The sequence below is a fragment of the Triturus cristatus genome, chromosome 6 (assembly GCF_964204655.1).
Source record: "Triturus cristatus chromosome 6, aTriCri1.1, whole genome shotgun sequence".
Taxonomy (NCBI): domain Eukaryota; kingdom Metazoa; phylum Chordata; class Amphibia; order Caudata; family Salamandridae; genus Triturus; species Triturus cristatus.
The window spans coordinates 1,760,317,921-1,760,340,257 of NC_140589.1; the positions used below are offsets into that span (position 1 = coordinate 1,760,317,921).

A 22,337-nucleotide genomic window follows, 5' to 3' on the forward strand; every position below is an offset into this window, starting at 1 on the left:
TAACCTGGAGATTACCCACCGATCTCGGCTCCACATGCTTACAGTAATGAGCTATCGAATGAGCTACTATACCTCTGCCAGTCTCAATTGTTCCAAGTGGTGCAGGCAATAATTCAAAACTAGAACGAAGCCGCCTTGATTGAATATTATGACATCATATTTCAGGTGGAAGTGCTGATGCACCACTTTGTGAATTTAAGCTAGTTTTTACTTTCTTTCTTGTCTGTGCAGGAAGCCCGAGAAAGATGCTTTTAGCAGTGTTTGAAATATGTGGGACTTGTTACCAGGGCCAGCCCTAGAGTTCTTGCTGACCCAGGCGAAAATGCCCAAGAACAACTCATCGGACCTCCCCTTCCCAGCATACATTCGCACATTCAGGCATGCAAAGAGCACACACGAGCAGTTTATTAAGCTATTTATTTTAAATATGCATTGCATCCTTAATTAGCAGCATAAAAGCAACAATACATCTTGAAAGAAGGTACAGTCAGACTTCACAGCTCTTTACAAGTGAGTAGAACTCTACACCCACCCCCTATGGTGTGGGTGCACCCGTCAGGCTCTGATGAAACAAAATTAATGAATGACAAGACTGCTTATGAAGCTATGAACTCTTAATAGTATAATTAGTATTACAAATAATCAAACTCGTAGCAGGGATCTCGCACATTCCTCAGCTTAGCTTTGGACGCCGCTGGGAGTATGTTTTGTTTGATTCACGAGTGGGATTTCTGAAAAATATAGTGTATCATTCATCCATCCTGATCTGGATTTTTGGACATGTGTAAGACTATGTGGGCGTAAGAACTGAAACTGAAGAAAGCGATGGAGCAGCCTAAAATAAATAATAACAAGCATTGGCAAATGTTATATCTTAGAACAGGAACGAGCGGTGATGGCATGTTCTTCGGGCATGCACAAAGGCAGCACATTTGTCATTCTCTTGCCCGGCATATAGGTTTCATCTTGCCTTTCATGCTTCACAGGTGAAACCATAGTTCTCGCATTCGTATCTCGTTTACTTTCAGAACCATCCCCTGTCATGATGCAAGTCAACCAGAATGAAATTAGGGCTTCCCTAATGTTTCAAGGGTGCCTTCGCTTTTTAATGGGTTGGGAAGGTAGTCTATTAATTGGATGCTCTTGGAAAGGTGCTTCTTCAGCCCATGTCCCCTTGTTGTTTTGTTTGTTCCAGTGGCACCCCTATATCTTCAGTAAGGGGACATTCTGGTATATCTCAGAACGGGGCTCACCAGTGGTGACACGTTCCCCTAATGTTGTGCAATGCGAGAGAAGACAGTGCGTCCTTGAATCCCACATCTGGCCGATCGACAGAATGGTCTGCAGGAGTTGTGGAGCGCTGAGTCCAGAATGTGGTTGGCAGAGTGTGAGGATTCCAGAGGTTTCACACATGGGGTGATTTTTCCTTTGTCTGCCCACTCGGTTACCTTAAAGTCCCTGATTCTGTTTTCTCTTTTTCTGTAAGAGGACTCCTCTGGGATTCTCTTGTCTGGAAGACCTTACTTTGTCTTTATCCCAACCGTAATACCAGAATAGTTGTAAATCTTAACTTTTAACTCGCAAATACAACCAAAAATGATCCAAATTGCTGAAGGTTTTTTCCTGCCATTTGTGACTTCTTCCTCCTTACTTGGACCCTCCTGAGAAGGTGTTTGGCGCTGGTCACGTGTATGTTATTGTGCAGGCTGGAATTGCCGCCTCTGGAAGGTGCCGCCTTTCCTCAGGAATTCCAGAAGGAAACCAAAGAGCCCTTCAATGCGCCCAGTCCTTGACACAAAACCTATCAGGCGTGATGACAACGCTGTGCTCTTAAAACTCTTTAGGGTTGTTGCTCACAAAGGATTGGATTAAATATACAACCATATCTACAGAAGAAGCCAAAAGAAAGGCTTTAAACCTTTAACATGTGATCTTTTCAATAAAGAAGATTGCTGTTCTCATATGGCCCATTGCAGAGTTGAGTAAAAATTACTGCCAGAGAATGGCTTTGATGCAGTGGATTTTCCTTACTAATCTGTGTGGGGAGTTTGTTAATGTGATGGCCGTGGTTTTAGTTTTTTTGGAGCTCTTAAATAATGTGGCATTTGCTCTCCTGCCACTCTATACAAGCACGTTTTCAATCAAACACTGTATTGCGTCACTGTTGTTGCTGAGTTAGGGCTTGTAGGAGCCTAAGAGAATGAGCCCTGACTGTGTTTCCATTGTAGCAGAGAGGCAGATACACAGACGTTTGTCTTTAAAGTAACTAAAGGATGCATTGATTTTCTTGCTGTTGTGGAGATAGGGTTAGTTAAGGTTACTTAAAGTTAATGTTCTGTGAGTCTACTACTTTTGGCATCTGATGACGATCAAGCACGGAATTCAAGGAACCTATTGAAAAGCTTCTCTTGGAAATAAACACGAAGAGTCATCTTAAGAAGGCAAAGTACAGTGAAGAGTGAGTTTAATCTTTAAAGTTTGTATTAGTGAAACCACTGTGTGTGCAGAACACAGATTTTAGGAGTCAAACAACATGGACCCTGATTGTCAACATTTTGCAAGAACACAAATACTGTGTTGTATTCAAATAATTGTCATTCATCGTGTTTGCAGCATAAAAAGAAGCGTTACTTTATTTATTAGTTCACAATGTGTGCAAGTGCATGCTCCTTGTGTAGACTCATTTTAGGTGGAATATTTATCATACTCCTTGTTGAGACAATTACTAACAACTGTGTTTGCTATTGCACTGTTTTCTAGACTTCTTGCATTGCTGTGAAAAAGCACAAACACGTAGTTAGTTTTGATGAGAAAAGTGGTTTTAATATATTTTATTTAAATTGGTGCTTATAATGCATTATTTACATTTGACATAAAGCAATATACAGTTATACAGTGAACAAAAACGAACTTTAATAGTTCCATTATGTACGTGTTTTCTTCATAGTATTAAACGTACCCCTTTGCTGACTAGCAAATAGCAATTAACTTATTGCTGTGCCCACAAAGTAAACTAATCAAAGAACACACGCTGGCTCTCTATTGGTGGACCTTGGCTTTGATGGACACCCCATAAAAGCAAGGGCAAACCAAGAACACACATGAATGTTGTCTCTGTACCTTTCAGATTCTACTCTTTTGAAGAATTGATGACATGTGGTCACCCGGATAGTTACAGTTGTCTGTAGTCAGACCTATGGCACATTGTTCACAGGCAGCACCCATATAGATCTGTATGTTTCTCAGGTTCAAATGGGACTGACCTTTCTCCCAAATGCACCACCTGTTACTCAAAAAAGCAAAGATAAATCGATCTCCAGCCTGTTTCCATCACTCCAATACCTCCCATAAATCTAGCTAGTAAGCCATATTGCTTAGTCTTTCTGATGAGCATAATAAGGTTGATTGAATGTGAGTAAATGCATCATCTTTCTTAGTTTTTGGGGAGAATGCACGTTGTCCCATTATTCTGTAGGTGTTTTTATACATTTCCCCCATACCTACAAATTTTGGTAAATTGACAAAGGGCATGGACCTGTTAAACCAGACGTTCTGCATTCAGCACTTCTGTGCTGTAATCTGACTTGTGTTTGCCTGTGCAAGCACTCTATCAAGATAGATGTAAGAACGTGAATGAAGGTGATGTGTTCCGCAGTTAGACAGGAGAAGGAGGTGCGTTGTCTAAAGGTGTGTATGGCCATTTAATTTCCTCAGTGGTGGATCAGTCAGTGGGTGCAAGATGTGATTTAATGTGTCAATGGTTGAGGTATCTGCCAACAGGTGTTTTGTGTATGGCCTGTGTGTGGTTCCTCGCTTCCACGTGGGCAAGAGTGTCTTTTTTCTGCAAGAGAATGAGCTCTGTGGCCGACAGCCTCAGCTGTGATGAGCTGCTGAAAGCTTCCCGCCTTCACTTCTCTCCAGCCTTGAAGATGCTCAACTGTTGGCCTTCCTGTTTTTTCTGGATCCCAATATGGGACAATCCTTGGCTTTATCTCTCTTGTCCAGGCATCCCTACTGAATAACTAGTTCTGTGAGGACTTGTTCGTCACAAGACACTTGTGAGCAAGAGGTCTTTTTGGGGTCTTTGTACTAGGCAGTGCTTTTACCTAGATGGGGAGACATTGCATTCCTGATTCCTCACCAGGGTCCAGTGGGGTTGGTGCCCCCCTTTAGTGTGTGGAAAAAGGATAAGATGGAAATTGCACTACCTTTTATTGTCGTCTGTCTCTTCCTCACAAGCAGTGCCTTAAAGTATACCAACAGTTGTAAAGACCCCGTCTGACCTGATGTCTATGTATGGCTTTTCTTTTTCTGCAACTTGTTTTTGACCTTTACTTTATCTTAACCCCAGTTCTCCATTTTCTTCTGTTCATATGGGCCAAGTGTGTCCACACTATACACTATTAAAACGAGTGGGGTCTGTTATTAGGTCTTTCAAGGGATCTCTAATTTAAATAAACGTGTACATAGTGATGGGTTTGTGTGCAAGTGACCTCAGACACAGTGCCAAGCACAGTGCCACTTTACTTTTCACTCACTGCCCCTTGTCTTCCTTTTTGAAGTGCACTTTTAGTGCGTGGGACAAACTGGTACCTTCATACGTAGTGTCTGATATATCCTTGGATTAAAAAAAATATATATCTTTTAGAAAATGTCCCTGGCTAGAGAACTGGTAACTGAGTTTAAAGGTCAGTGTCTTTTCTATTAAATTGAAGAAAATCTCAACTCTTCGTGAATGATGCCATATGTAAGGTTGTAAGCAGTGCATAACAGGGGTGTGAGTTATGGTTAGCCTATCTAATCAGAACTGTTAAAATTCTGTGCGTTTTTAGATTTTGCCATGTAGCCATAATTTTGCCTTAACTGTGTTCTTTTCAGTGAATTTCTGATTTTTTTGTAGCCTACTTTAAGGTCAAATACCCAACGCTAACCATAACTTCACTTAAAGTTTATTTTCCCCAATGTCTGGTAGATCCGTGTGCACTGAAAGTCACAGGTTATATAATCCGCATGAGATAGTTTAACATGTTAAAATGTGCTAGACATGTGCTAATGAATTGGCCTTTTATAACAGTATCATCAAATGTATTTTCATTTCCAGGAAGCTATTGCAGCAGACTCTTTTCATAAACCCATCCTGAGAATAGAACATGGCGACATCGAACAGGGCCTTAAAGATGCTGATCACATCCTCGAAGGTAAGGTTTGTCCTGTTATCATTTTAACCTGCATATTCAATGCTTCCAGTGCACCGTTCTTATGTATGTATATGCCTAGTTAACTTGGCATTTCTAAGCCATCCACAGTTAATTCAGATTCAATGTTTGTGAAGGGGAGAAATTAAAAAGTGGCAGGTGAAATGCTTGAATTAATCTCATCCTCTTTTAATTACGTCAGGCCACATTCCAGTCAATAATTTTTTTTTAGGAACAAGAGACCAGCCATATGCAAATTATAGTTGGTGTTTCTCAAATAGAAACAGTCAGACCCCTTTAAGATTTCAGCGCAGGAGATTGTCTACTACCTTGTGCACCTATACAGAGCAAGCTTTGCCCACACTTCTATAGCGTACACGTAACCTATGTAGCAACATACTTGCTTCACATGCAACACTCTTACCATTTCAAGGTCCCAGTCGTTAAAACGGTCATGGAGGGTCTTACGAGGGTATTACATTACAAAAAGGGTTGTGACACAGACTTGTTTAACTAAAAAAAAAAACAAGTTGCAAACGTCCAGACCCAACCAACACTAGATGGCTGGAATATGAAGAGCAGATGAATCTACTCCTCTGCATGCTACAAACAGGTGGCAGATGGTTAAGGGTAGACGTGTATATATATATATATATATATATATATATATATATATATATATATATATATATATATATATATATATTCAGTGAAAAAACCATAGGTTTCACACATGTTATAGTTAGCTGGACATTTTACTGATAAAAACCAATGAAATTCCCCCGTTATAGTTAGTGCAGGCAACTATAACTCACGCGACCGCAATCCTCTGCTGATGCTAATACTGTATTTAGACACTTATTTGCCCATGTCTTCTTCCATTAAATTTTAGCTATACATATATTGCAAATATTTTTTTTTCATAAAGACACATATGTCATCAGCAGAGGATTGCGGTTGCATGAGTTATAGTTGCCTGCACTAACTATAACGGGGGAATTTCATTGGTTTTTTATCAGTAAAATGTCCAGCTAACTATAACATGTGTGAAACCTATGGTTTTTTCACTGAATTTGCAAGGTTTTTTAAATGCTAATTCCTAACTATAACGTGTGTGAAACCTATGGTTTTTTCAGTGAATTTGTACGGTTTTTTAAATGCTAAGTTACTTTACGCCATTCGTGGCTTGCGTGCCCACTTAACGCAGTTCATTCCGTGCGCGCACGGTGCGCTTTGCGCACCGTGCGCGCACAGTGAGCACGCGGTGCGCTTCGCGCACGGCGCGCCCACTTTACGCAGTTAGTGGCGTGCACGCACAGTGGGCACGCGGTGCGCTACGCGCACCGCGTGCCCACGTTACGCTGGATGGGCCATGTACGCACGATGCGCTTCGCGCACCGTGCGCACATGGAGGACATATTATGCGCTTCGTGGTGAAAGGTGAGCTGTGACATTTTATTTTTTAATATATATATGCCATGCACAAATGGTGCTCTCCGGGCACCATTTGCACACGGGGTGGGGAGATTGTGGATAATTTTTTTTTTTATAAATAATTTTTACCGTATGCGTACGGTAAGCGTAATCGGCGATTTTTCGGAAAAAATTAAAAATTAATTTTTGGCCTGGGGGGTTCTTGGGGGACACATTCACCAAGGCTAGGTGGTTAGGACTTGTCTAACCGCTCTCTTTACATGTTTTTTCCCTTTGTTTTTACTCCCCCCCTCAGAGTGCGAGAGAGAAAATGGCGGCCGCCGCTTCCTGGTTTCGAACCTTTACTAAGATCTAACAGCCAATCAGAATCGTGCTCGCGCACGGCACCGTACGCGTACGGTAAGCTTACCGTAAGCGCACGGTAAGCGCACCGTAAGCTGGCTCAGATATATATATTGATTTAAATGCTATTTTCTCAGGAACTACTGAACAGATTTACACCAGACCTACAAAAGGCACTTCCTTGACCTGAGGAATTTCAAGTAACTCTGTTCAGCCGTTCGGGCTGTAGCTGTGTCTAAAGGTCCTATGGAAAAATGCATGGGAAAAACGCGTTTTGGGACCCCCCTTTTTTCTCAGCCCCCGCTTGACGAATCCCCCCGATACTTTCAGGGTAGGAGCGGAGCGTAGCGCCCCACCTATTTTGAAAATTTTGACCGCCAGTAGATAATATATATATATATATATATATATATATATATATATATATATATTTTATTTATTCAGTGTTTTCTATAGCAAAACCAAGCGCCTTTCATTACAACCACCTTCAAAATCAGCGGATATCCAATTCTTTAACGTCAAGTACATACACGTATTCCAATAACATTGGCATATGCTTACCCTTACCCAAACCACACAAACTGAAGAATACAATAAATCACTAGGTTACAGTAAAACATGCCATATCGTAATTAAATTTCAAAATAAGACCACTACTGTTATCCTAGCTATCTAGACTGGTTATAGTATTCGTAGTCTAATCAAATATACATGTGGATTGATCGAGGTACTTGTCCATCGACAACATCCCTGTTCATAGTCGAAGGGACTAACTGTATCTAACCTAGCTGAGTATAGCCATTAGAGTTCAATCAAAGAAAGTAAACTTGTTCGTGCAATGACCTGTTTCTTTGTTCTGCGATTAGCAGGACTTAATCTTGTTTACAGTAGCCTACTTGAAAGGCTGAATGTAGAGGATCAACGGGTTGTCTGCAGATCTTAGAACAGTCTTAGTGTTGCTTGATGTTTGTTATGGGAGGAATTTACCCATCAGAAAGGACTTAGTCTCCTTTTTGAATCGTGGAGCTTAGGTGATTCTTCTAATATTCGGTGGGAGCGAATTCCAAAACCTTGGTGCAGCTTCCGTGAACGCTCTATCGTATGTTCTCTTCTTACAGAAGAATGCTGGTTTCAGTAAAAAAATCTTCGGATCCCCTGGAGGGTCTACTGGCTCCCAACAACGTAGTTTTCTGAGCCAGGTAACGTTGAGCTTTGTGGTGTATTGCCTTGTGTGTACTACATGCAATCTTTAGCTGTATTCTTGCCTTGCACGGTAGCCAAATGAGCACTTTCAGCTGTGGAGTAATGTGGTCAAATTTTTGGATCCCGGTATAAGTCCAGCTCCTGCATTGAGACAAGTTTTTAGGGGAGCTGTTGAAACCTTAGGAAGCGCTGATAGAGTTGTGCATCCATATTCAATTCTTCATATGACCAGCGCCTGGACTGCCATTTTGCGATCCCCTGAATCGATGAACGGCTTCAGTTTTCTGAGGTAACTCAGATGGAAACAGGCGTTTCTTGCCATTGTGTTGATGTGGGTTTACATGTTTAATTCTTTAGCCAGTGTGAATCCAAGAGACTTAGTTGAATCTACTAGAATTGGGGTACCGTGTAGCGCAGTGATCACCTTGGTCCATTTCTTAACCCTGGCGGAACTTTTAGGAGGGGAGATCAGAATGATGATTGTCACTTAGCCATTCAATGTTTCTCTGTAGTGCTTGGTTCATTATTTTGATCCCTTCTGGTGATGAAATCTTCATATACAGATGGGTGTCATCTGCATACAGGTTGAATAGTGAAGGGGATAGAGTTGATCCTTGTGGAACCCCAATTCGATCTCAGAGATGGAGGGGATAGCTTATTGTTCACCAGGAATATTTACGATCTGTTCTCTCAGAAGGAATAAAACCATTCATGACTGTTCCCGGTAAGCCCATCCTATTCTCCAAGCGGTATAAAATTTGGGTTGGTTTACGGTGTCAAATGCGGATGATAGGTCAAGAAGGACCAGGAGACAGGTTTCATTGCGGTAGAGTGCAAGCAGAGCGTCATCTACTATGTGTAGAATTGCTGTTTCCGTGCTGTGAACTGATCTGAACCCTGATTGGCAGTCGTCTAGTAGCTTAAATTCAGTAATGTGTTGATTCAGTTGTTGTTGAGAACATTTTTCTAGTACTTTGGCTAGTAAGGGAATGGTTGTTACCGGCCAAAAGTTGTTTGGGTCCGAGGAGTTCTCCGTAGGTTTTTTTAGAGAGGGATGACCTGTCCAGTTTTTAGACAGTCAAGAAAAGATCCTTGGGCTAGCAATTCAATAATTATATAGTCCAATATGGGATGACCACGTGTTTGAATGTGGGCCAGAATTTTGCAGGAAGAGGGTCATTGTAATGGTTATTTTCTTTCACAGTTAGTAAGATTTTGGCAATGTCATACTGGTCATATAGTTTGAAGTTTGACCAATGAACATTATTTTTGGGCAGTGCCTGTGCAGGTAGGGCTGTATTCTCCACTTGTTTACTCCTTAGATTCAAGGCATTGTCAGCGGTATTCTTGAGTTCTCTCTCCAGTGAGCTGGCTTTATCGTTAAAGAATGTTGAAAAATATTCACAGGATTTGGCTAATTTGTTTGATTGTACTTTTAGTAGATCGAAGACTTTTCTCGGCCTGTTCATTGCATCATCAAGCTCATTTCTAAAAAATATTTTTTTTGATTTGAGTACGCTTTTATTGTAGGTTTTCCTGGTCTTTCTTAATTGTTGTAGGCGGGGGAATGATGAAATTTGTCTCCATTTCCACTCTGTAAGTCTGAGTTTCCATCTTTCTTTCTTCATTAAGTAAACCATTGAACCATGGGTTTTTATCTTTGACCTGAATTCTTTTAAGTTTCAGAGGGGCTATAATGTCAATTATTTTAGAAATCATATGATTGTAATGATCCGTAAGCTCGCTGACGTCCATCAGTTCAGAAGGGGGTTGAAATTCACTCTGGGTGCGTATTGTTAGGCTCTCCGAGTTCAGACCTTTAGTGTCTCTAATCTAATGCTTGGGTTTGACTGGTTGTGAGATTGTTTTCTTTTTAGTGGATGGTATTTGGAAAGTGATGATGTGGTGATCAGACCAGTCACAAGGGATGATTGAAATTGATTGGACTGTGTTTTCTTTGGAGATGATCCAATATAATGTAGCACCTTTGGAAGGGTTTGGCAGGGCACAGGCTTGCACTGGTGAGTGGTCGGCTAGGAATTCTTTAAGAATATTGACCTGATTATCCTTGATGTCGTTCCAATGAAGATTGAAGTCTCCTAGGAAACTATCATTGGAGAGAGGTTCTGAGTGCTGTAATAATTTCCATTAGTTGGTCTATGAAAATTAAGTTTTTGCCTGGGGTCGGTAGAATGCCTGTAATTTGCACAGTTGGTTGTCTGTGAATCATACTGAGAGCCCCAGGTATTTACATGAATCGATAGGGTCTGAGAGATCTTTAGAGATGGTGATGTCTGATTTGTGGGTACAGGCCACACCTCCACCAGTTTTGTTTAACCTGTCTAGTCTTATAATATTGTAGTTTGGTGGTACAAGTAGGTCCAGGCATGGGGAGGGTGAATCAGATAGCCACGATTCTGTTAGAATAGACATGTCGCCAATGTCAACGGCATGTTTTATTGCTGAGCGGCAATTGATAAGTAGGCATGAGATCTTTTTTGCAGGGTTATCTAGGTTAGAGTCCTGCCCCGTGGGAATTAACGTTATATCTTCCAGGCTATTGGGATTTAGCTTTCTGTGATTAGTTTGTGTTATTCTGTTTACTTTAATTGGGACCACTTGAGTTTTCTGTTCATTTATCTTACCGGGGAGGCTGGATAATGCCTCGTAGGATAGTAGTAAGGTCTGAGTTTCGATGTCCGGAAAATACGTGGACGGTAAATCCTATTAGATTTTTCTCTCTGTATAATGTTGGAGATGTAGCTTTCTGAGAGAAGTAGAATATTCTTCACTTTCCTAATAGCGTTTTGCATGTCCTTAGCTATCCTATCTGTCTGAGCATAGAGAATTTCTAATTCCCTTTTTGAAGGAGGAGAGCGATGATGTTTTTGAAACAGGAATGTTGACCTGTGGAATCATATGCTAGAAGGTTCAGCTTCAGAATGCTTGTGGCTACATTTTGTTCCTTCTGTAGTTTTTTCTTTAATCTGAGGGGCAAGCCGTTACCCTCAGTGGCGTATGGGTGATGGTGTCTGCGGTGCTGCCTTGTTGTGAGCCGAGGGAGGGATGTTATGAACATGATCTTTTAACGTGGAAAAGTAGTCATCAAACAGCTCAAGATCTTTGTTGGCTGCTTGGATGAGTACCGTGTCATTTTTGTAGTAAGTTATATTTAATGTGGCCCTTACATTTTTCGAAGGTGTTATAAGCAACTTAGTTCTGTAAGGGATGTTTCTTGCCTATTTGATGTTTAGCAATTTAGCCATTGCAGTGCGCCATTTAGCCAGTGATGAAAATTAAATTGTTAATAATCACTCCGTTTTTCGAGTTGAAGGAGGGATCTGAGATAAGTGTTTCAGGATTTTATTCCAATCAGGTTGTATTTAAAGGTTTTGCATGCATTTTTAGAAAGATTGGAATGGTATGCTATCGCTCATGAGTTATTACCTGCAGGAATCATATTTGCTCCTTTCATTTTGTGGGTAGTGTATATAATTCCTGCTGAGGAGTATTCTCCGCTATTTTATCAGCGTTTATGTTCTAAGGCAAGTGGTATGAGCGTAAATACTACTATGAGTGTCCTGCAATGAATGATAGTATCTATGATGTAGATAAAAAACTTAACTTCAACCTATTATCATGGCAGACTATTTCCTATAATCATACTAGCCTAGTTCCTTTTGTGTTAGTACTCTTTGTGATCCAATCTTCATTTATTTATTTGATCAAATTTATCTTTTTACTGGTGAGGATTGTCATTAGTAATTATTAATGTGTTTAATAAAAAAAATTATTCTGGGAATGTTGGTCTTTCCTAAATATTTAATTAATTATTTATGCAATTATTTAATTTGGGAATGCTGGTCTTTCCTAAATATTTAATTAATTATCTAATTATTTATACTGGTCATTTAGCAATTTTCATAAAATGGGAGACTTAATTACACTCATCTTTAATTCCTGGATCCCTTGATGTTTGCCCTTTTTCAATTTCGTTGGTATAAGTCCTCTTTCTGTGACTGTTGTGTGGGTAGAGCTAATTCCAACCTCAATTGATGGGTGTTAGTACTTCTATGCTGTTGCTAGTTCTATCTATGTTTCTAGAGATATTTGACCATTATCCCTAGTCCTCTTTCCGTGATTGTTGTGGGAGGGGTTAGCTTATTACTCGGCAATTTTGCTGTTTCCGCGTAGATGGCAACAAAATGTCAAGAAATAGGGCCAGTATATAGTGGTTGGGAATAATCTAGGGCAGCTCGTATTGCTCTATGCCCAATCATCCCTGATTGCCTGGTTGCCCTTCACCACTACGGCCTACAATTCCTCCAAACATGCCTCTTCAACCACCTCCCATTCAGTACTGAGAGAGCGAGAGGTTCCCTCTTGCCAAATTTTCCAAACGCACAACTTGATTCCATAGTCAGCTGCCCCATAGACCCACCGTATGACCTGCAGTCGTCCTATGCCTGAACGCTCCTCCCCAAGTTATCAACGGTAATTTATATATACATGTATATATATATATATTCAGGGATGTTATAGTTAGGTCAAAATGCAAGTTAAAACATACTGTTTTAAACTAATAAATCCACTAAAATTCACCAGTTCGTTATCTCAACTAACTATAACTCATGTCTTACAGTAACTATAATTTGTGCCCCCACCATGCACAGTTTTGTCATCAATTATGGAATTTTAGATTTTGCCTTGATGTTATCAATGGTGCCAGAGAACATGCTATGAGTGATGTAATATGTGAGGTAATTAGCAGTGCATGGCAAGTGCACACCCTATTGGTTTTGTCAAAAAGTAACCAATAACGAGAATCCGATTTATGTTTTATAAATTCACACATTGCAACTAAAAAGCCCCTTCAATGCATTATGAGGTGCTTCTTGCTTGGGGCAGTGAATAACAAATGAGCGGCTTCTTCTTTATAATAGTTTTGGGCCACGGGAGGAGCCCCAAAGCCTCTGCCGGTTCCTCAGTCTGAACCCACACTAGATGCCACATTATTTTACAGTGGGTGCCACAGTGCCCACCTGGGGCACCCACCCTTTTTTGATATGTTGGAGGCAATAAGGGGTGCCACATGGTCCAATCAGCCCCTGCCAGCTCCCCAGCCAGCACCCATACTAGGTGCCAGCGGGTGCTGGCCATTATTTGACAGTGGATGTTCCGGTGCACACCCAAGGCACCCATAACATGGCCATTATTGGGGGCTGCAGGGGAAGCCACAAGGCCCCCGCAGCCCTGCCAGCTCCCCAGCCAGCACCCACTTTGCTGTGAGAGCCGGCTCAGACACTTTTTTCCCCGACAGGAGCAAAGCTGTATTCCTAGCCCGGAACTGAACAGACAGGGAATTAAATTTGTATTCCCTGCCCGCACTCTCTTGGGTAGGGGAAAGTGGTGTCCCGGGAGATGGGTTCCATGGGACACTGCTGTTCTCAGGCCCTGGTGGGTGGGGGTCTCGGGCAATAGTATGGCTCATGGACCCCCTCACCAATTAAACATACCTGGGTCCCCAGGGGAAGAGGCCCCCAAGGCTTTTCAGTGGCCCAGAGAGGAGGGTCTCATACCCTTCCTTTAAAAATGGGTTTGGCCCAGAGGGATGCGGTCCATGCCCCTCTCCCACTGTTCGCAAGTTTTACTTGGGGTAGGGACAGAAGTCTGATCCAAGGGGTTGAATGGGCCACATCGCTTTGTTGGCCATGGTGGTACTGTCTGCCTACAGGGATGCATCTGTGAGCAAATTATGGTTACGTGCTGCACAGATGAGGAGAGGGGTTCCCCATAAGTCTGTTCAGTGGTTTGGGAGTAGGTAGACAGAGGGGTCCAACTGAATTTAGAGGGGCATAGAGCTAGCATGGGCCTCTGCAGTACAGGGCCATTGTCCATGTTCTATCGCCTAAGCAGAGAAGTCAAAGTATTGATTAATCTCCCCTGGCTTTTGGCTGGTGGGAGCTCATGTTGAACTTGGCCCTCTCTGCAGAGTCATCCCCAAACCTTTTGCCTTCACCCCTTCTAGTTTTGCTGATTTCAGTTTTGTTGGCCTTAGGACTCTGAGCACTTTACCACTTAAAATCACTGTTAAAGTACTTGTGTTCTCTCTGTGTTAGTTTACTTATAATTCCTTTGTACAGTGGTATAACATATACCCAGGGCCTGTAAATAAATACTACTAGTGGGCCTGTAGCACTTTTTGTACCACCCACTTAAGTGGCTTCTTAAAACATGCCACAGACCTTCCATTGCAGCCTGAATGTACTTTTAAACTGCCACTTTGACCTGATGATATAGCCCCCTTGCCAAACCTTTAACTCCCCTTCTATTGCATATAGGTCACCCCTAAGCTTGGCCCTAAATAGCCAATAGGGCATGGTGCATTGTAATTAAAAGGTTGGACAAGTACTCTTAAGTCTTACATGTCCTAGTAGCGAAAAACACTTACATTATTTATTTGCTAGTGTGAGGCCTACCTCTCCCATAGGATAAAATTGGGTTGCCTTGATACATTAAATAAATGCTAACATTTGATTGGGAACAGGTAGGTATTTCATATTTGGTGTCTGAGAAATTTTATTTAAAAAATCTTCTTTAATGGTAAAGTCGGAATTTAAATTGCAACTTTGAAAATGACACTTTTAGAAAGTTGACTTTTTCCTGACATAAATTATGCAGCCTATGCTGGGTCACATGACTGGGAGTAGTTAGCAGTTGGCTTTGTTTATTCCTTCCAGACACTTCAAAGGGAATTCTCTAGAGACTTCTCCTATTTAAAAGATGGCACCATGTATAAAAGGGAAACCCTCAGACCCATTCTTCAGTACACCTCTGGACTTGTGGAAGACTCAGAAAGACTGCTTTGCTTTTCTGCAAGAAAGACTGCTACTCTGTTGCCCTAGAATCCTGCTGCCTGACTGAAGGACTAGGCCTGCATCTTGAACTCAGTACCACCAGAGTGACTCCAAGGGCCAATTGACTGGCCTCTTGTTCAGAGCCTCGGGACAGAACAGGCTCCCAACGACCTTGTTTCCAGCACCTGGACCCTGCCAACTATGAGTCCTGCCCCTCCAAGTGGTGCTTCCTCAGTCCTAAACCCTCTGAAATGGGTCTGAAGGTTCTCTGCCAGCCCATCTCCGGTCCCAGCAGAGCCAATGCATCTCTGCATCACCTTGCAAGACTCTGCATTTGAACTGCTGCACAACGCATCCCTGACACAGGACTTTGCATCACAGCCCGCAGCTCCTTGTTACTGTTGCAGTAACTCCAATTTCTCACAGATTCCATGTCCAGGCTGGTCCAAAAAATTAATTCAAAAACATTTAGAAACAGTATAACCTACTTGAGACCAAGAGATTAGACAACCTGCAAGTTTGCTCGCTCCTTTAAAAAAATGGCTAAAGGATGGGTCACATGTCCGACAAATCATACTGCATCTTTACAAATTCTTGTTGGGATCAGACTCTTCTGATAAGACCCAGGGACAGAAACAGTTTGACAGGGAGCTTGCAGCGAGCATTTTCCCCAAGAGGGGGGAGTGACAATATGATAAATCTGACTTCTTGGCCGGGAGTGCTAAAGCCAGAGAGACATATAAAATCTTCACCCACTGGTACAGCACCATAACACAGCTACCTGGAACAGCTCAAGATCTGACACATGCTGGAGAGAATGGAGAGACACAGGTACTTTAACTCATTTTCTCTAGTCATGCCCCAAATTGCATAGATACTGGGAAGCAATTCTAAAGGAAATTAACCTGGCCTGACCTTCAGAATTAACATCCCAAGAGAGCCAGGGGCTGTGTTACTTGACTTGCAATATCCAAATGGGAGGTCCTCCTTGCGTCTCAGAGGAAAACAGAATATAATTGCCAACATCACACATCAAAAGGTGAGTTCTAGCGTTTTGGGAGTAGTTGCTTAAACTTTGGGAGACACTAGCCATCGAACACAGACTCAAGGTTTACAAAGCTGACTAAACACCACTAATTAACATTCTCTCTCGAGAATATAGAGAGACCCAGATACCCGAGGGTTCTGTGCACTTCTTCATGGACATATATTCCCTGTAATCTATAACATTTCTTGACTGGTCCACCATGACTTCCACACTACCCTTTTTGAGGGTTTATACAGCAATCTCCGTGGGCCTAATGGAAGGAGTGTTTAAGTGAGAAGGGGGACGGTGTTGCTGTATATCTGTTCACCAGCATGTGCACTGTAGGCAATGGTGTGTGTACTTTAGAAATTAATAACAACAATTAAAACATTATGTCGATTTTTTAGCAGTCTCCAAATTGCCTAGACCAGCGGTTAAAATAGTAAATCTACCTGGTGAATTTGGCCAAGAGACATGGTAATGGTCAAAGTTAGAGCCAAGTATAAATTGCAAAAGTAGATCGTTCAGAGGACTGTGTTTTCAGACTTGTGATAAAATTGTTTCTACTCGTTTTTAGACTGGTGACAAACAAGGCAAAATCTCTCCTTTTTAGATAAGCATTGGCAAAGACAAGGCCTCTGCCCCCCTCCCTAAACAGCCACGGTATTGGCTTTGTGAATACTTGTTGCTAATCCCACTCAGAGCCTACAAGGTTGCAATATGTTTTCTGTTAAAGGAAACCCATTCCATGAGGGCTACTGATACACATGAATGTATTATAACCCATTTCCACATGTGTGTTGTGATGCTTATGTCATGACTCGTGGAGAATATTTTTAAATTACTGCTCAAACATGGCCGACATCCATTAGGTCACTTAACAATATTTACATTTTGCACTTCTTTGCTGCTCGCATAATAGCAAATATGAAAAACTGACAACCCCTAAAAAAATTAACAAATTGATTCCAAATTACTTTTGTTAAGTTTACCTGAAATGAAATGGAGCAACTAACTTTTATTCCACTTTCCAATTTAACAATATGGGAATAATTGTGAGACAAAATTATTGGTAGACCTGTTTGCCTTTATGGTGGTTTTCCCGCTCCAACTTTTTGCCTTCCTCCTCCCTTTTTTCATAATCTCGTTTTGCTGGCCTTTGGACTCTGAGCACTTTACCACTGATAACCAGTGCTACAGTACATGTGCTTTCTCCTCTCAACATGGTGATATTGGCATATACTCAATTGGCATATTTCTTTTACTTACAAGGCCCTAGTAAATTGGTTCTACACATCCCTAGAGACGGCACATTAAATGCTACCCATAGGCCAGCAGCACTGACTGTGACACCTACTTAAGTAGCCCTTTAGCATGTCTGAGGCGTGCTATTGCAAAGCCTGTGTACTCAGTACAAAGTGCCATTTTCGACCTGGGTAGGTCCTGGACAGTCCAGAGGGCAGCGTGCAATGTATTTAAAAAGTAGGACATGTACTTTTAGGTTTTACATGTCTTGTTAGTGAAATTCATTTTTCACTACTGCGAGACAACTGGTTCCTGGTTGGTGTCTCTGGAATCCTAATGTAAACTCCTAATTTATGGTGTAGTCAGATTTTTTATTACAATTCTGAAAATACCACTTTTAGAAAGGTGTCTTTTTTGCCTTAGCCATTTTGTGCCTGCTTCCTGTCACTGGTTACATGACTGGTTGTAGCTGGCAGATGGGTTTTGTGTATTCCTCCTAGACAGACGCACACAATGGGAGCTTAGGTGTGACTAGTAGGGCCATCGCTGGCAGGATGGGAGGGAGGAGCTGGGCCAAGCCTCACTTGCACTTGAATATGCCATGCCCTGTCTTCACAGAAAGGGTCTAACGACCCCGCATTGTCTCGTCAGCCAGCTTGGAGATAAAGCAGGGAGCGCAGGGCATTTGTGCGCTTCAGAACCACTGTCTACAAGCTTCTCCCACTTTCTAGAACCAGGTCACCAAGGTATAAAAGGGGGGCCCCAGACACCAACTCATCAGTACACTGCTGGCCCTGTGTATACTCTGCCAGGAAGGACTGATGTGCTGCTGAGGGGACTGCCCATTTGCTGGACTCCTGCTTTAAAGGAACTGCTGACCTGCTGCCCTTTTGCCAGGGTGAGAAGAACTAGACCTGCATCTCCTGAACCCAGAACCCAGAGTGACTCCAAGGGCTAGTTGGCTGACCTCCTGATCTGAAGCTTCAGAGACATAGAAGTCTTCCAACAACCTTGCACCTGTACTTTGCCATCTGTGAGTGTATCCTGCCAAGTGGTGCCATTCCAGTCCTGGACCTTTGGGAGTGGACCCAAGGTGCTTTCCAGAGGAACCGATGCATCTTCTCTGCTTTGCAGCTCATCTCTGAGGAGAAACGATGCACCTTCTTGGATGAGAGGCGCATCCTCAGGCAGAACTCGCCTCTGCTGCATGGATTGGGCCCATTACAAATACTCGCATCGCTTCCGCATCATCTTCGGAACCACCACTGCGCACCGCATTCTCGGCACAGGCCTCCGCATCTCTCATCGGCGGCAGCCTCGACGATGATGAGGGACTCCGCATCGCAGCCTTGCAACCCTTCGGAACCGATGCATCATCAGCTGCGTGCTGCATTCCCAACGCCGGATTTCGTACCGCAAGACTATTTGACAGGATCCTCAACGACGAAGCAAAAGGACTTCACACTGCAGCATCCCCGCATCTTGGAATCAACGCATGGCTTCAGCTGTTCGACGCATCTTTGACGCGGATTCACACAACGCTCCGCAACCTGGGATTTATGTTATTTTGTTCAGCTGACCTGACTGGGTCCCTGTACCCAGCCCAAGCTACATTGCGGTCGGCCTAAACTTGTGACTTTGTCCCTGCCTGGTGTGACCAGATATCCACAGTTGGCACTTTGTGTGTTTAGCGCTATTTTCACTAAAGTCTTTCAAAGTAAATATCTCTTGTTATACTAATTAGATTATTGGTGTTTTCCACTAAAATCTTTCAAATTGAATATCTCTTGTTCTACTAATTAGATTATTGGCGTTTTTTTGTTTTTTTTATTTATAACAAATTCCTCTATTGGTATAAATCTGTTTTGGGTTTCTTTTGTGGTGTGTATTCATTGTTTTACTGTTTGAAGGGCTGCACATTGCCTCTAAGTTAAACCTGATTGCTCTGTGCCAAGCTACCAAGGGGGTGAGCAAAGGTTCATTTGAGGTTGCTTGTGCTTTTCCCTGACAAGGATTGTGGTTGCTGCTTGACTAGGGCTTACACCCCAGTCAACCAGCAACCCAATTTCTTATAATTATGAAGTTACCTTTCTTATTACTTAAGCAGCAAAATTAGTGCAACATCATTTTGAGCCATATTTCAGTCGGGTTAAAAACATATTAACATGATTTCTTTAAAGGAATAGACTATCAGTTCCTTTCTTCCTCATATTTGGCATGAAGAAAAGCACTTTCATAATATTGGCTTGTTCAAAATCTGTTATCTCCATTGCCCATTACTCAAGTATCTACAATGTTGTAACATAGATTTTAATGTTTTTTGCATCAATGCAAAGTTTGCGCCACATACCTTTGGTTGACTGGCAGCGAGATTCATCATCGCATTACCAACTGCTATAGAGTTAAGAACTAAATTAAAATGATGCCAAAATTACGTTGAGCCTAAATAATCTATAATGTAATACAATCAAAACTTGTTAGGTAGATGGATGGCATGGGAATTGTGGAATGATGTAGTATGTGAATCATATTGAAAATGGTCTCTTTCACGGCTTGTGAATTCAAGCACCACCAATGGAATAAATTCTATGGCAACCGGTCCGTTTTTACTACATTCAGAGGCTCTGCTCTGTTCAGAATTATTTTGGATTATACTCAAGCAATGACCAAAAAACACACAAAACTTCCTTCACATTAATGCTTCAAATATAGGCAATACGTCCATAGGATTAGATACACTCACAGACCAAGAAAAATGTCTTTATTTCATTTATTTATCAAAATATATTTTTTTCATAATGATTATATATCCTCAAGCAATGACTACATTCAGAGGCTCTGCTCTGTTCAGAATTATTTTTGGATTATACTCAAGCAATGTATTCTACTTTTTTTTTACTTTGAAGCTTTGCAACAGGAAGGTTTACCCATCTACATGACATCAACTCTTGCTTTATCAGTCTAAGGGAAGAGTCACTACTCCTGACATCAGTGCTGCCTCTCTGGAATCCCTATCTTATTTGACTCTGGCCAGCATGCAGCTATAGTCGAGCAGTAGGATCATGACCACCCAGAGAATATATACGCAGGAAGACATTAAGGATTTGTTGGTGGCCCACCCAGTGAGTGTCTACATGGAATTCCAAGCTAGCGACTGATAACGTTTGTTTTCTTTGCCATCCTAGGGGAGATACATATTGGAGGGCAAGAGCATTTCTACATGGAAACTCAGTGTTCCATCGCAGTACCCAAATGTGAAGATGGGGAGATGGAGTTGTATGTTTCCACCCAGGATCCAAAGTCTGTGCAGGTAAAGTGTGGCCTAAAATCACAATACTCTGATCCTGAGTCACTGGCATTTCTTGGTGCTCTTTTGAATGAAATGGCGAGAAAGGAGTTAGAAATCATTCAAAAAGGGAAGCCATTCTTAAGAAAATCCCACCATGAAACGTAATCAATTAAAAATGTAATCAATGAAAAGAATGGAGTCAAATCACTCACCATTTTTGTGCCCAGGCAGATGTGTCAACACAGTGATAAACATAAGGAAGTGGTGGTAATGCCCATCAGAAAAATGAAATGTTGGATAGTTGTGCAAAAATAAGGCCATTGATGAGCAAGAAAAGGTCCTGCTCACCAAACAAGTGAACAGTGTAAAGCTGACACCCTTGTAGCATGTGCCCCAAAGCACACAAAGCATGTTACGGGGTAGTAGCTGTCATGCCGGGTCTCTGAGAGGTCTGCACTGCTCAGGAGCATTCAGGCACCCCTTATCACAAGTACCTGCATCTGGCCCTGAAAATTCGGGAACCTGATAATACTGCTAACTGAACTACAAAGTTCTTCATCTTTGAGCTTTGATTTTCAGCGGCTAATGAGGTCAAACAGTCAAGGTTATTATTGGAATGTGGTCTGGGGAGTACAAATATAATGTACAAGTTGCTTGATTCCTTTTTGTTTTGATTTTTTAACAAAAATACTTATTTGATTATTAAGTCAATATGCATAGTAAATTTGTGTTATTTGTAAGCAATAAGCACTTGGTGTCCAGCAGGGGGATGAATCTGTTTGTGATGACTCAGGGTTACAACCACAGTTAATCTTAACCTAAAACAGCTAAGCACACAGGTAGTGTATATCTTACTACTTGATAATCTACTTCAGGTGTTCATGGTCTCTCTGAGAAGTTCAGGGTCTTTGTGAGGAGGGATGCTTACTGTGGTGAATTGCAAATGGCAGTGCTCTTTAAAGCAGTGGCACATGAGGGTCTGCTGATGTTGAGGCAGCCTTCTGATGGTACAAGCTCTTTGGGTGCTCATGTCTCGTAGAGGCAGTTTGCAGGTTACCTGGGGTTGCAAAGAGCAGCTTTGCTAAAACCAGGCTAAGCTACTGAGTGTGCCAAAGAAGCATTGTCTTTTCTTCCAGCTCCTGGTCATCTCTGAGGGATGAGCATCTTGACCATGGACCAGGCCACAATCTTTGTTCAAGTGCTGTTCTTTGGCCAGGCCGCACTTTCACCTGCTGGAAATGATTTGGTTTAAGTCACTTCGGCCAAACGTTGTTCTCTGGGTGATGATCTGAAGCTATCACAGGATACTCAGCTTTTCAGCGGATTCCACGAGGCATTAAAGGAGCAGTTCAGGGGCCATGCAGGAAGAGGGGAGACAGCTAATTCTGGATGAAATTAACCCTATGAAGGACCCGTCATTTTTAGGGGCTTCATACGCACTGGAGGACCCCAACACAATTACACTAACACATTACCCAGTACACTGCACAGCCATGGGGGAATACATATTTGGAGTCAGGACATACTCTACAGATTTACTATGGAGAGCCAGCAGTCAATCTCCCACTAGGGTTCAGGTAGAAATGCCTATAGACCACTAGTATTATCAGTTGCCACATACTAGTAATAGTGAAATGGCCTAGTCATGGTAACCACCCACATTAGAACGAGTACCACTTTGTGTGGACCCTGAACTCCATCTGTGTCTTCAGCTCTGCTTGTGAGCAACACTTCGTAATCATGCA

The 22,337-nt window shown here is 42.0% G+C and overlaps 1 protein-coding gene across 1 annotated transcript in view; it reads left to right on the forward strand.

Annotated features, from left to right (window-relative positions):
* LOC146821939 (xanthine dehydrogenase/oxidase-like) overlaps positions 1-22,337 on the forward strand; it is a 645,326-nt gene that overhangs the window by 384,033 nt on the left and 238,956 nt on the right. Inside the window, exons 20-21 of the mRNA XM_085613025.1 lie at positions 5,102-5,198; positions 20,489-20,613. Of these exons, the coding sequence (XP_085469151.1) occupies positions 5,102-5,198; positions 20,489-20,613 (222 nt within the window). The remainder of the gene's footprint in view (positions 1-5,101; positions 5,199-20,488; positions 20,614-22,337) is intronic.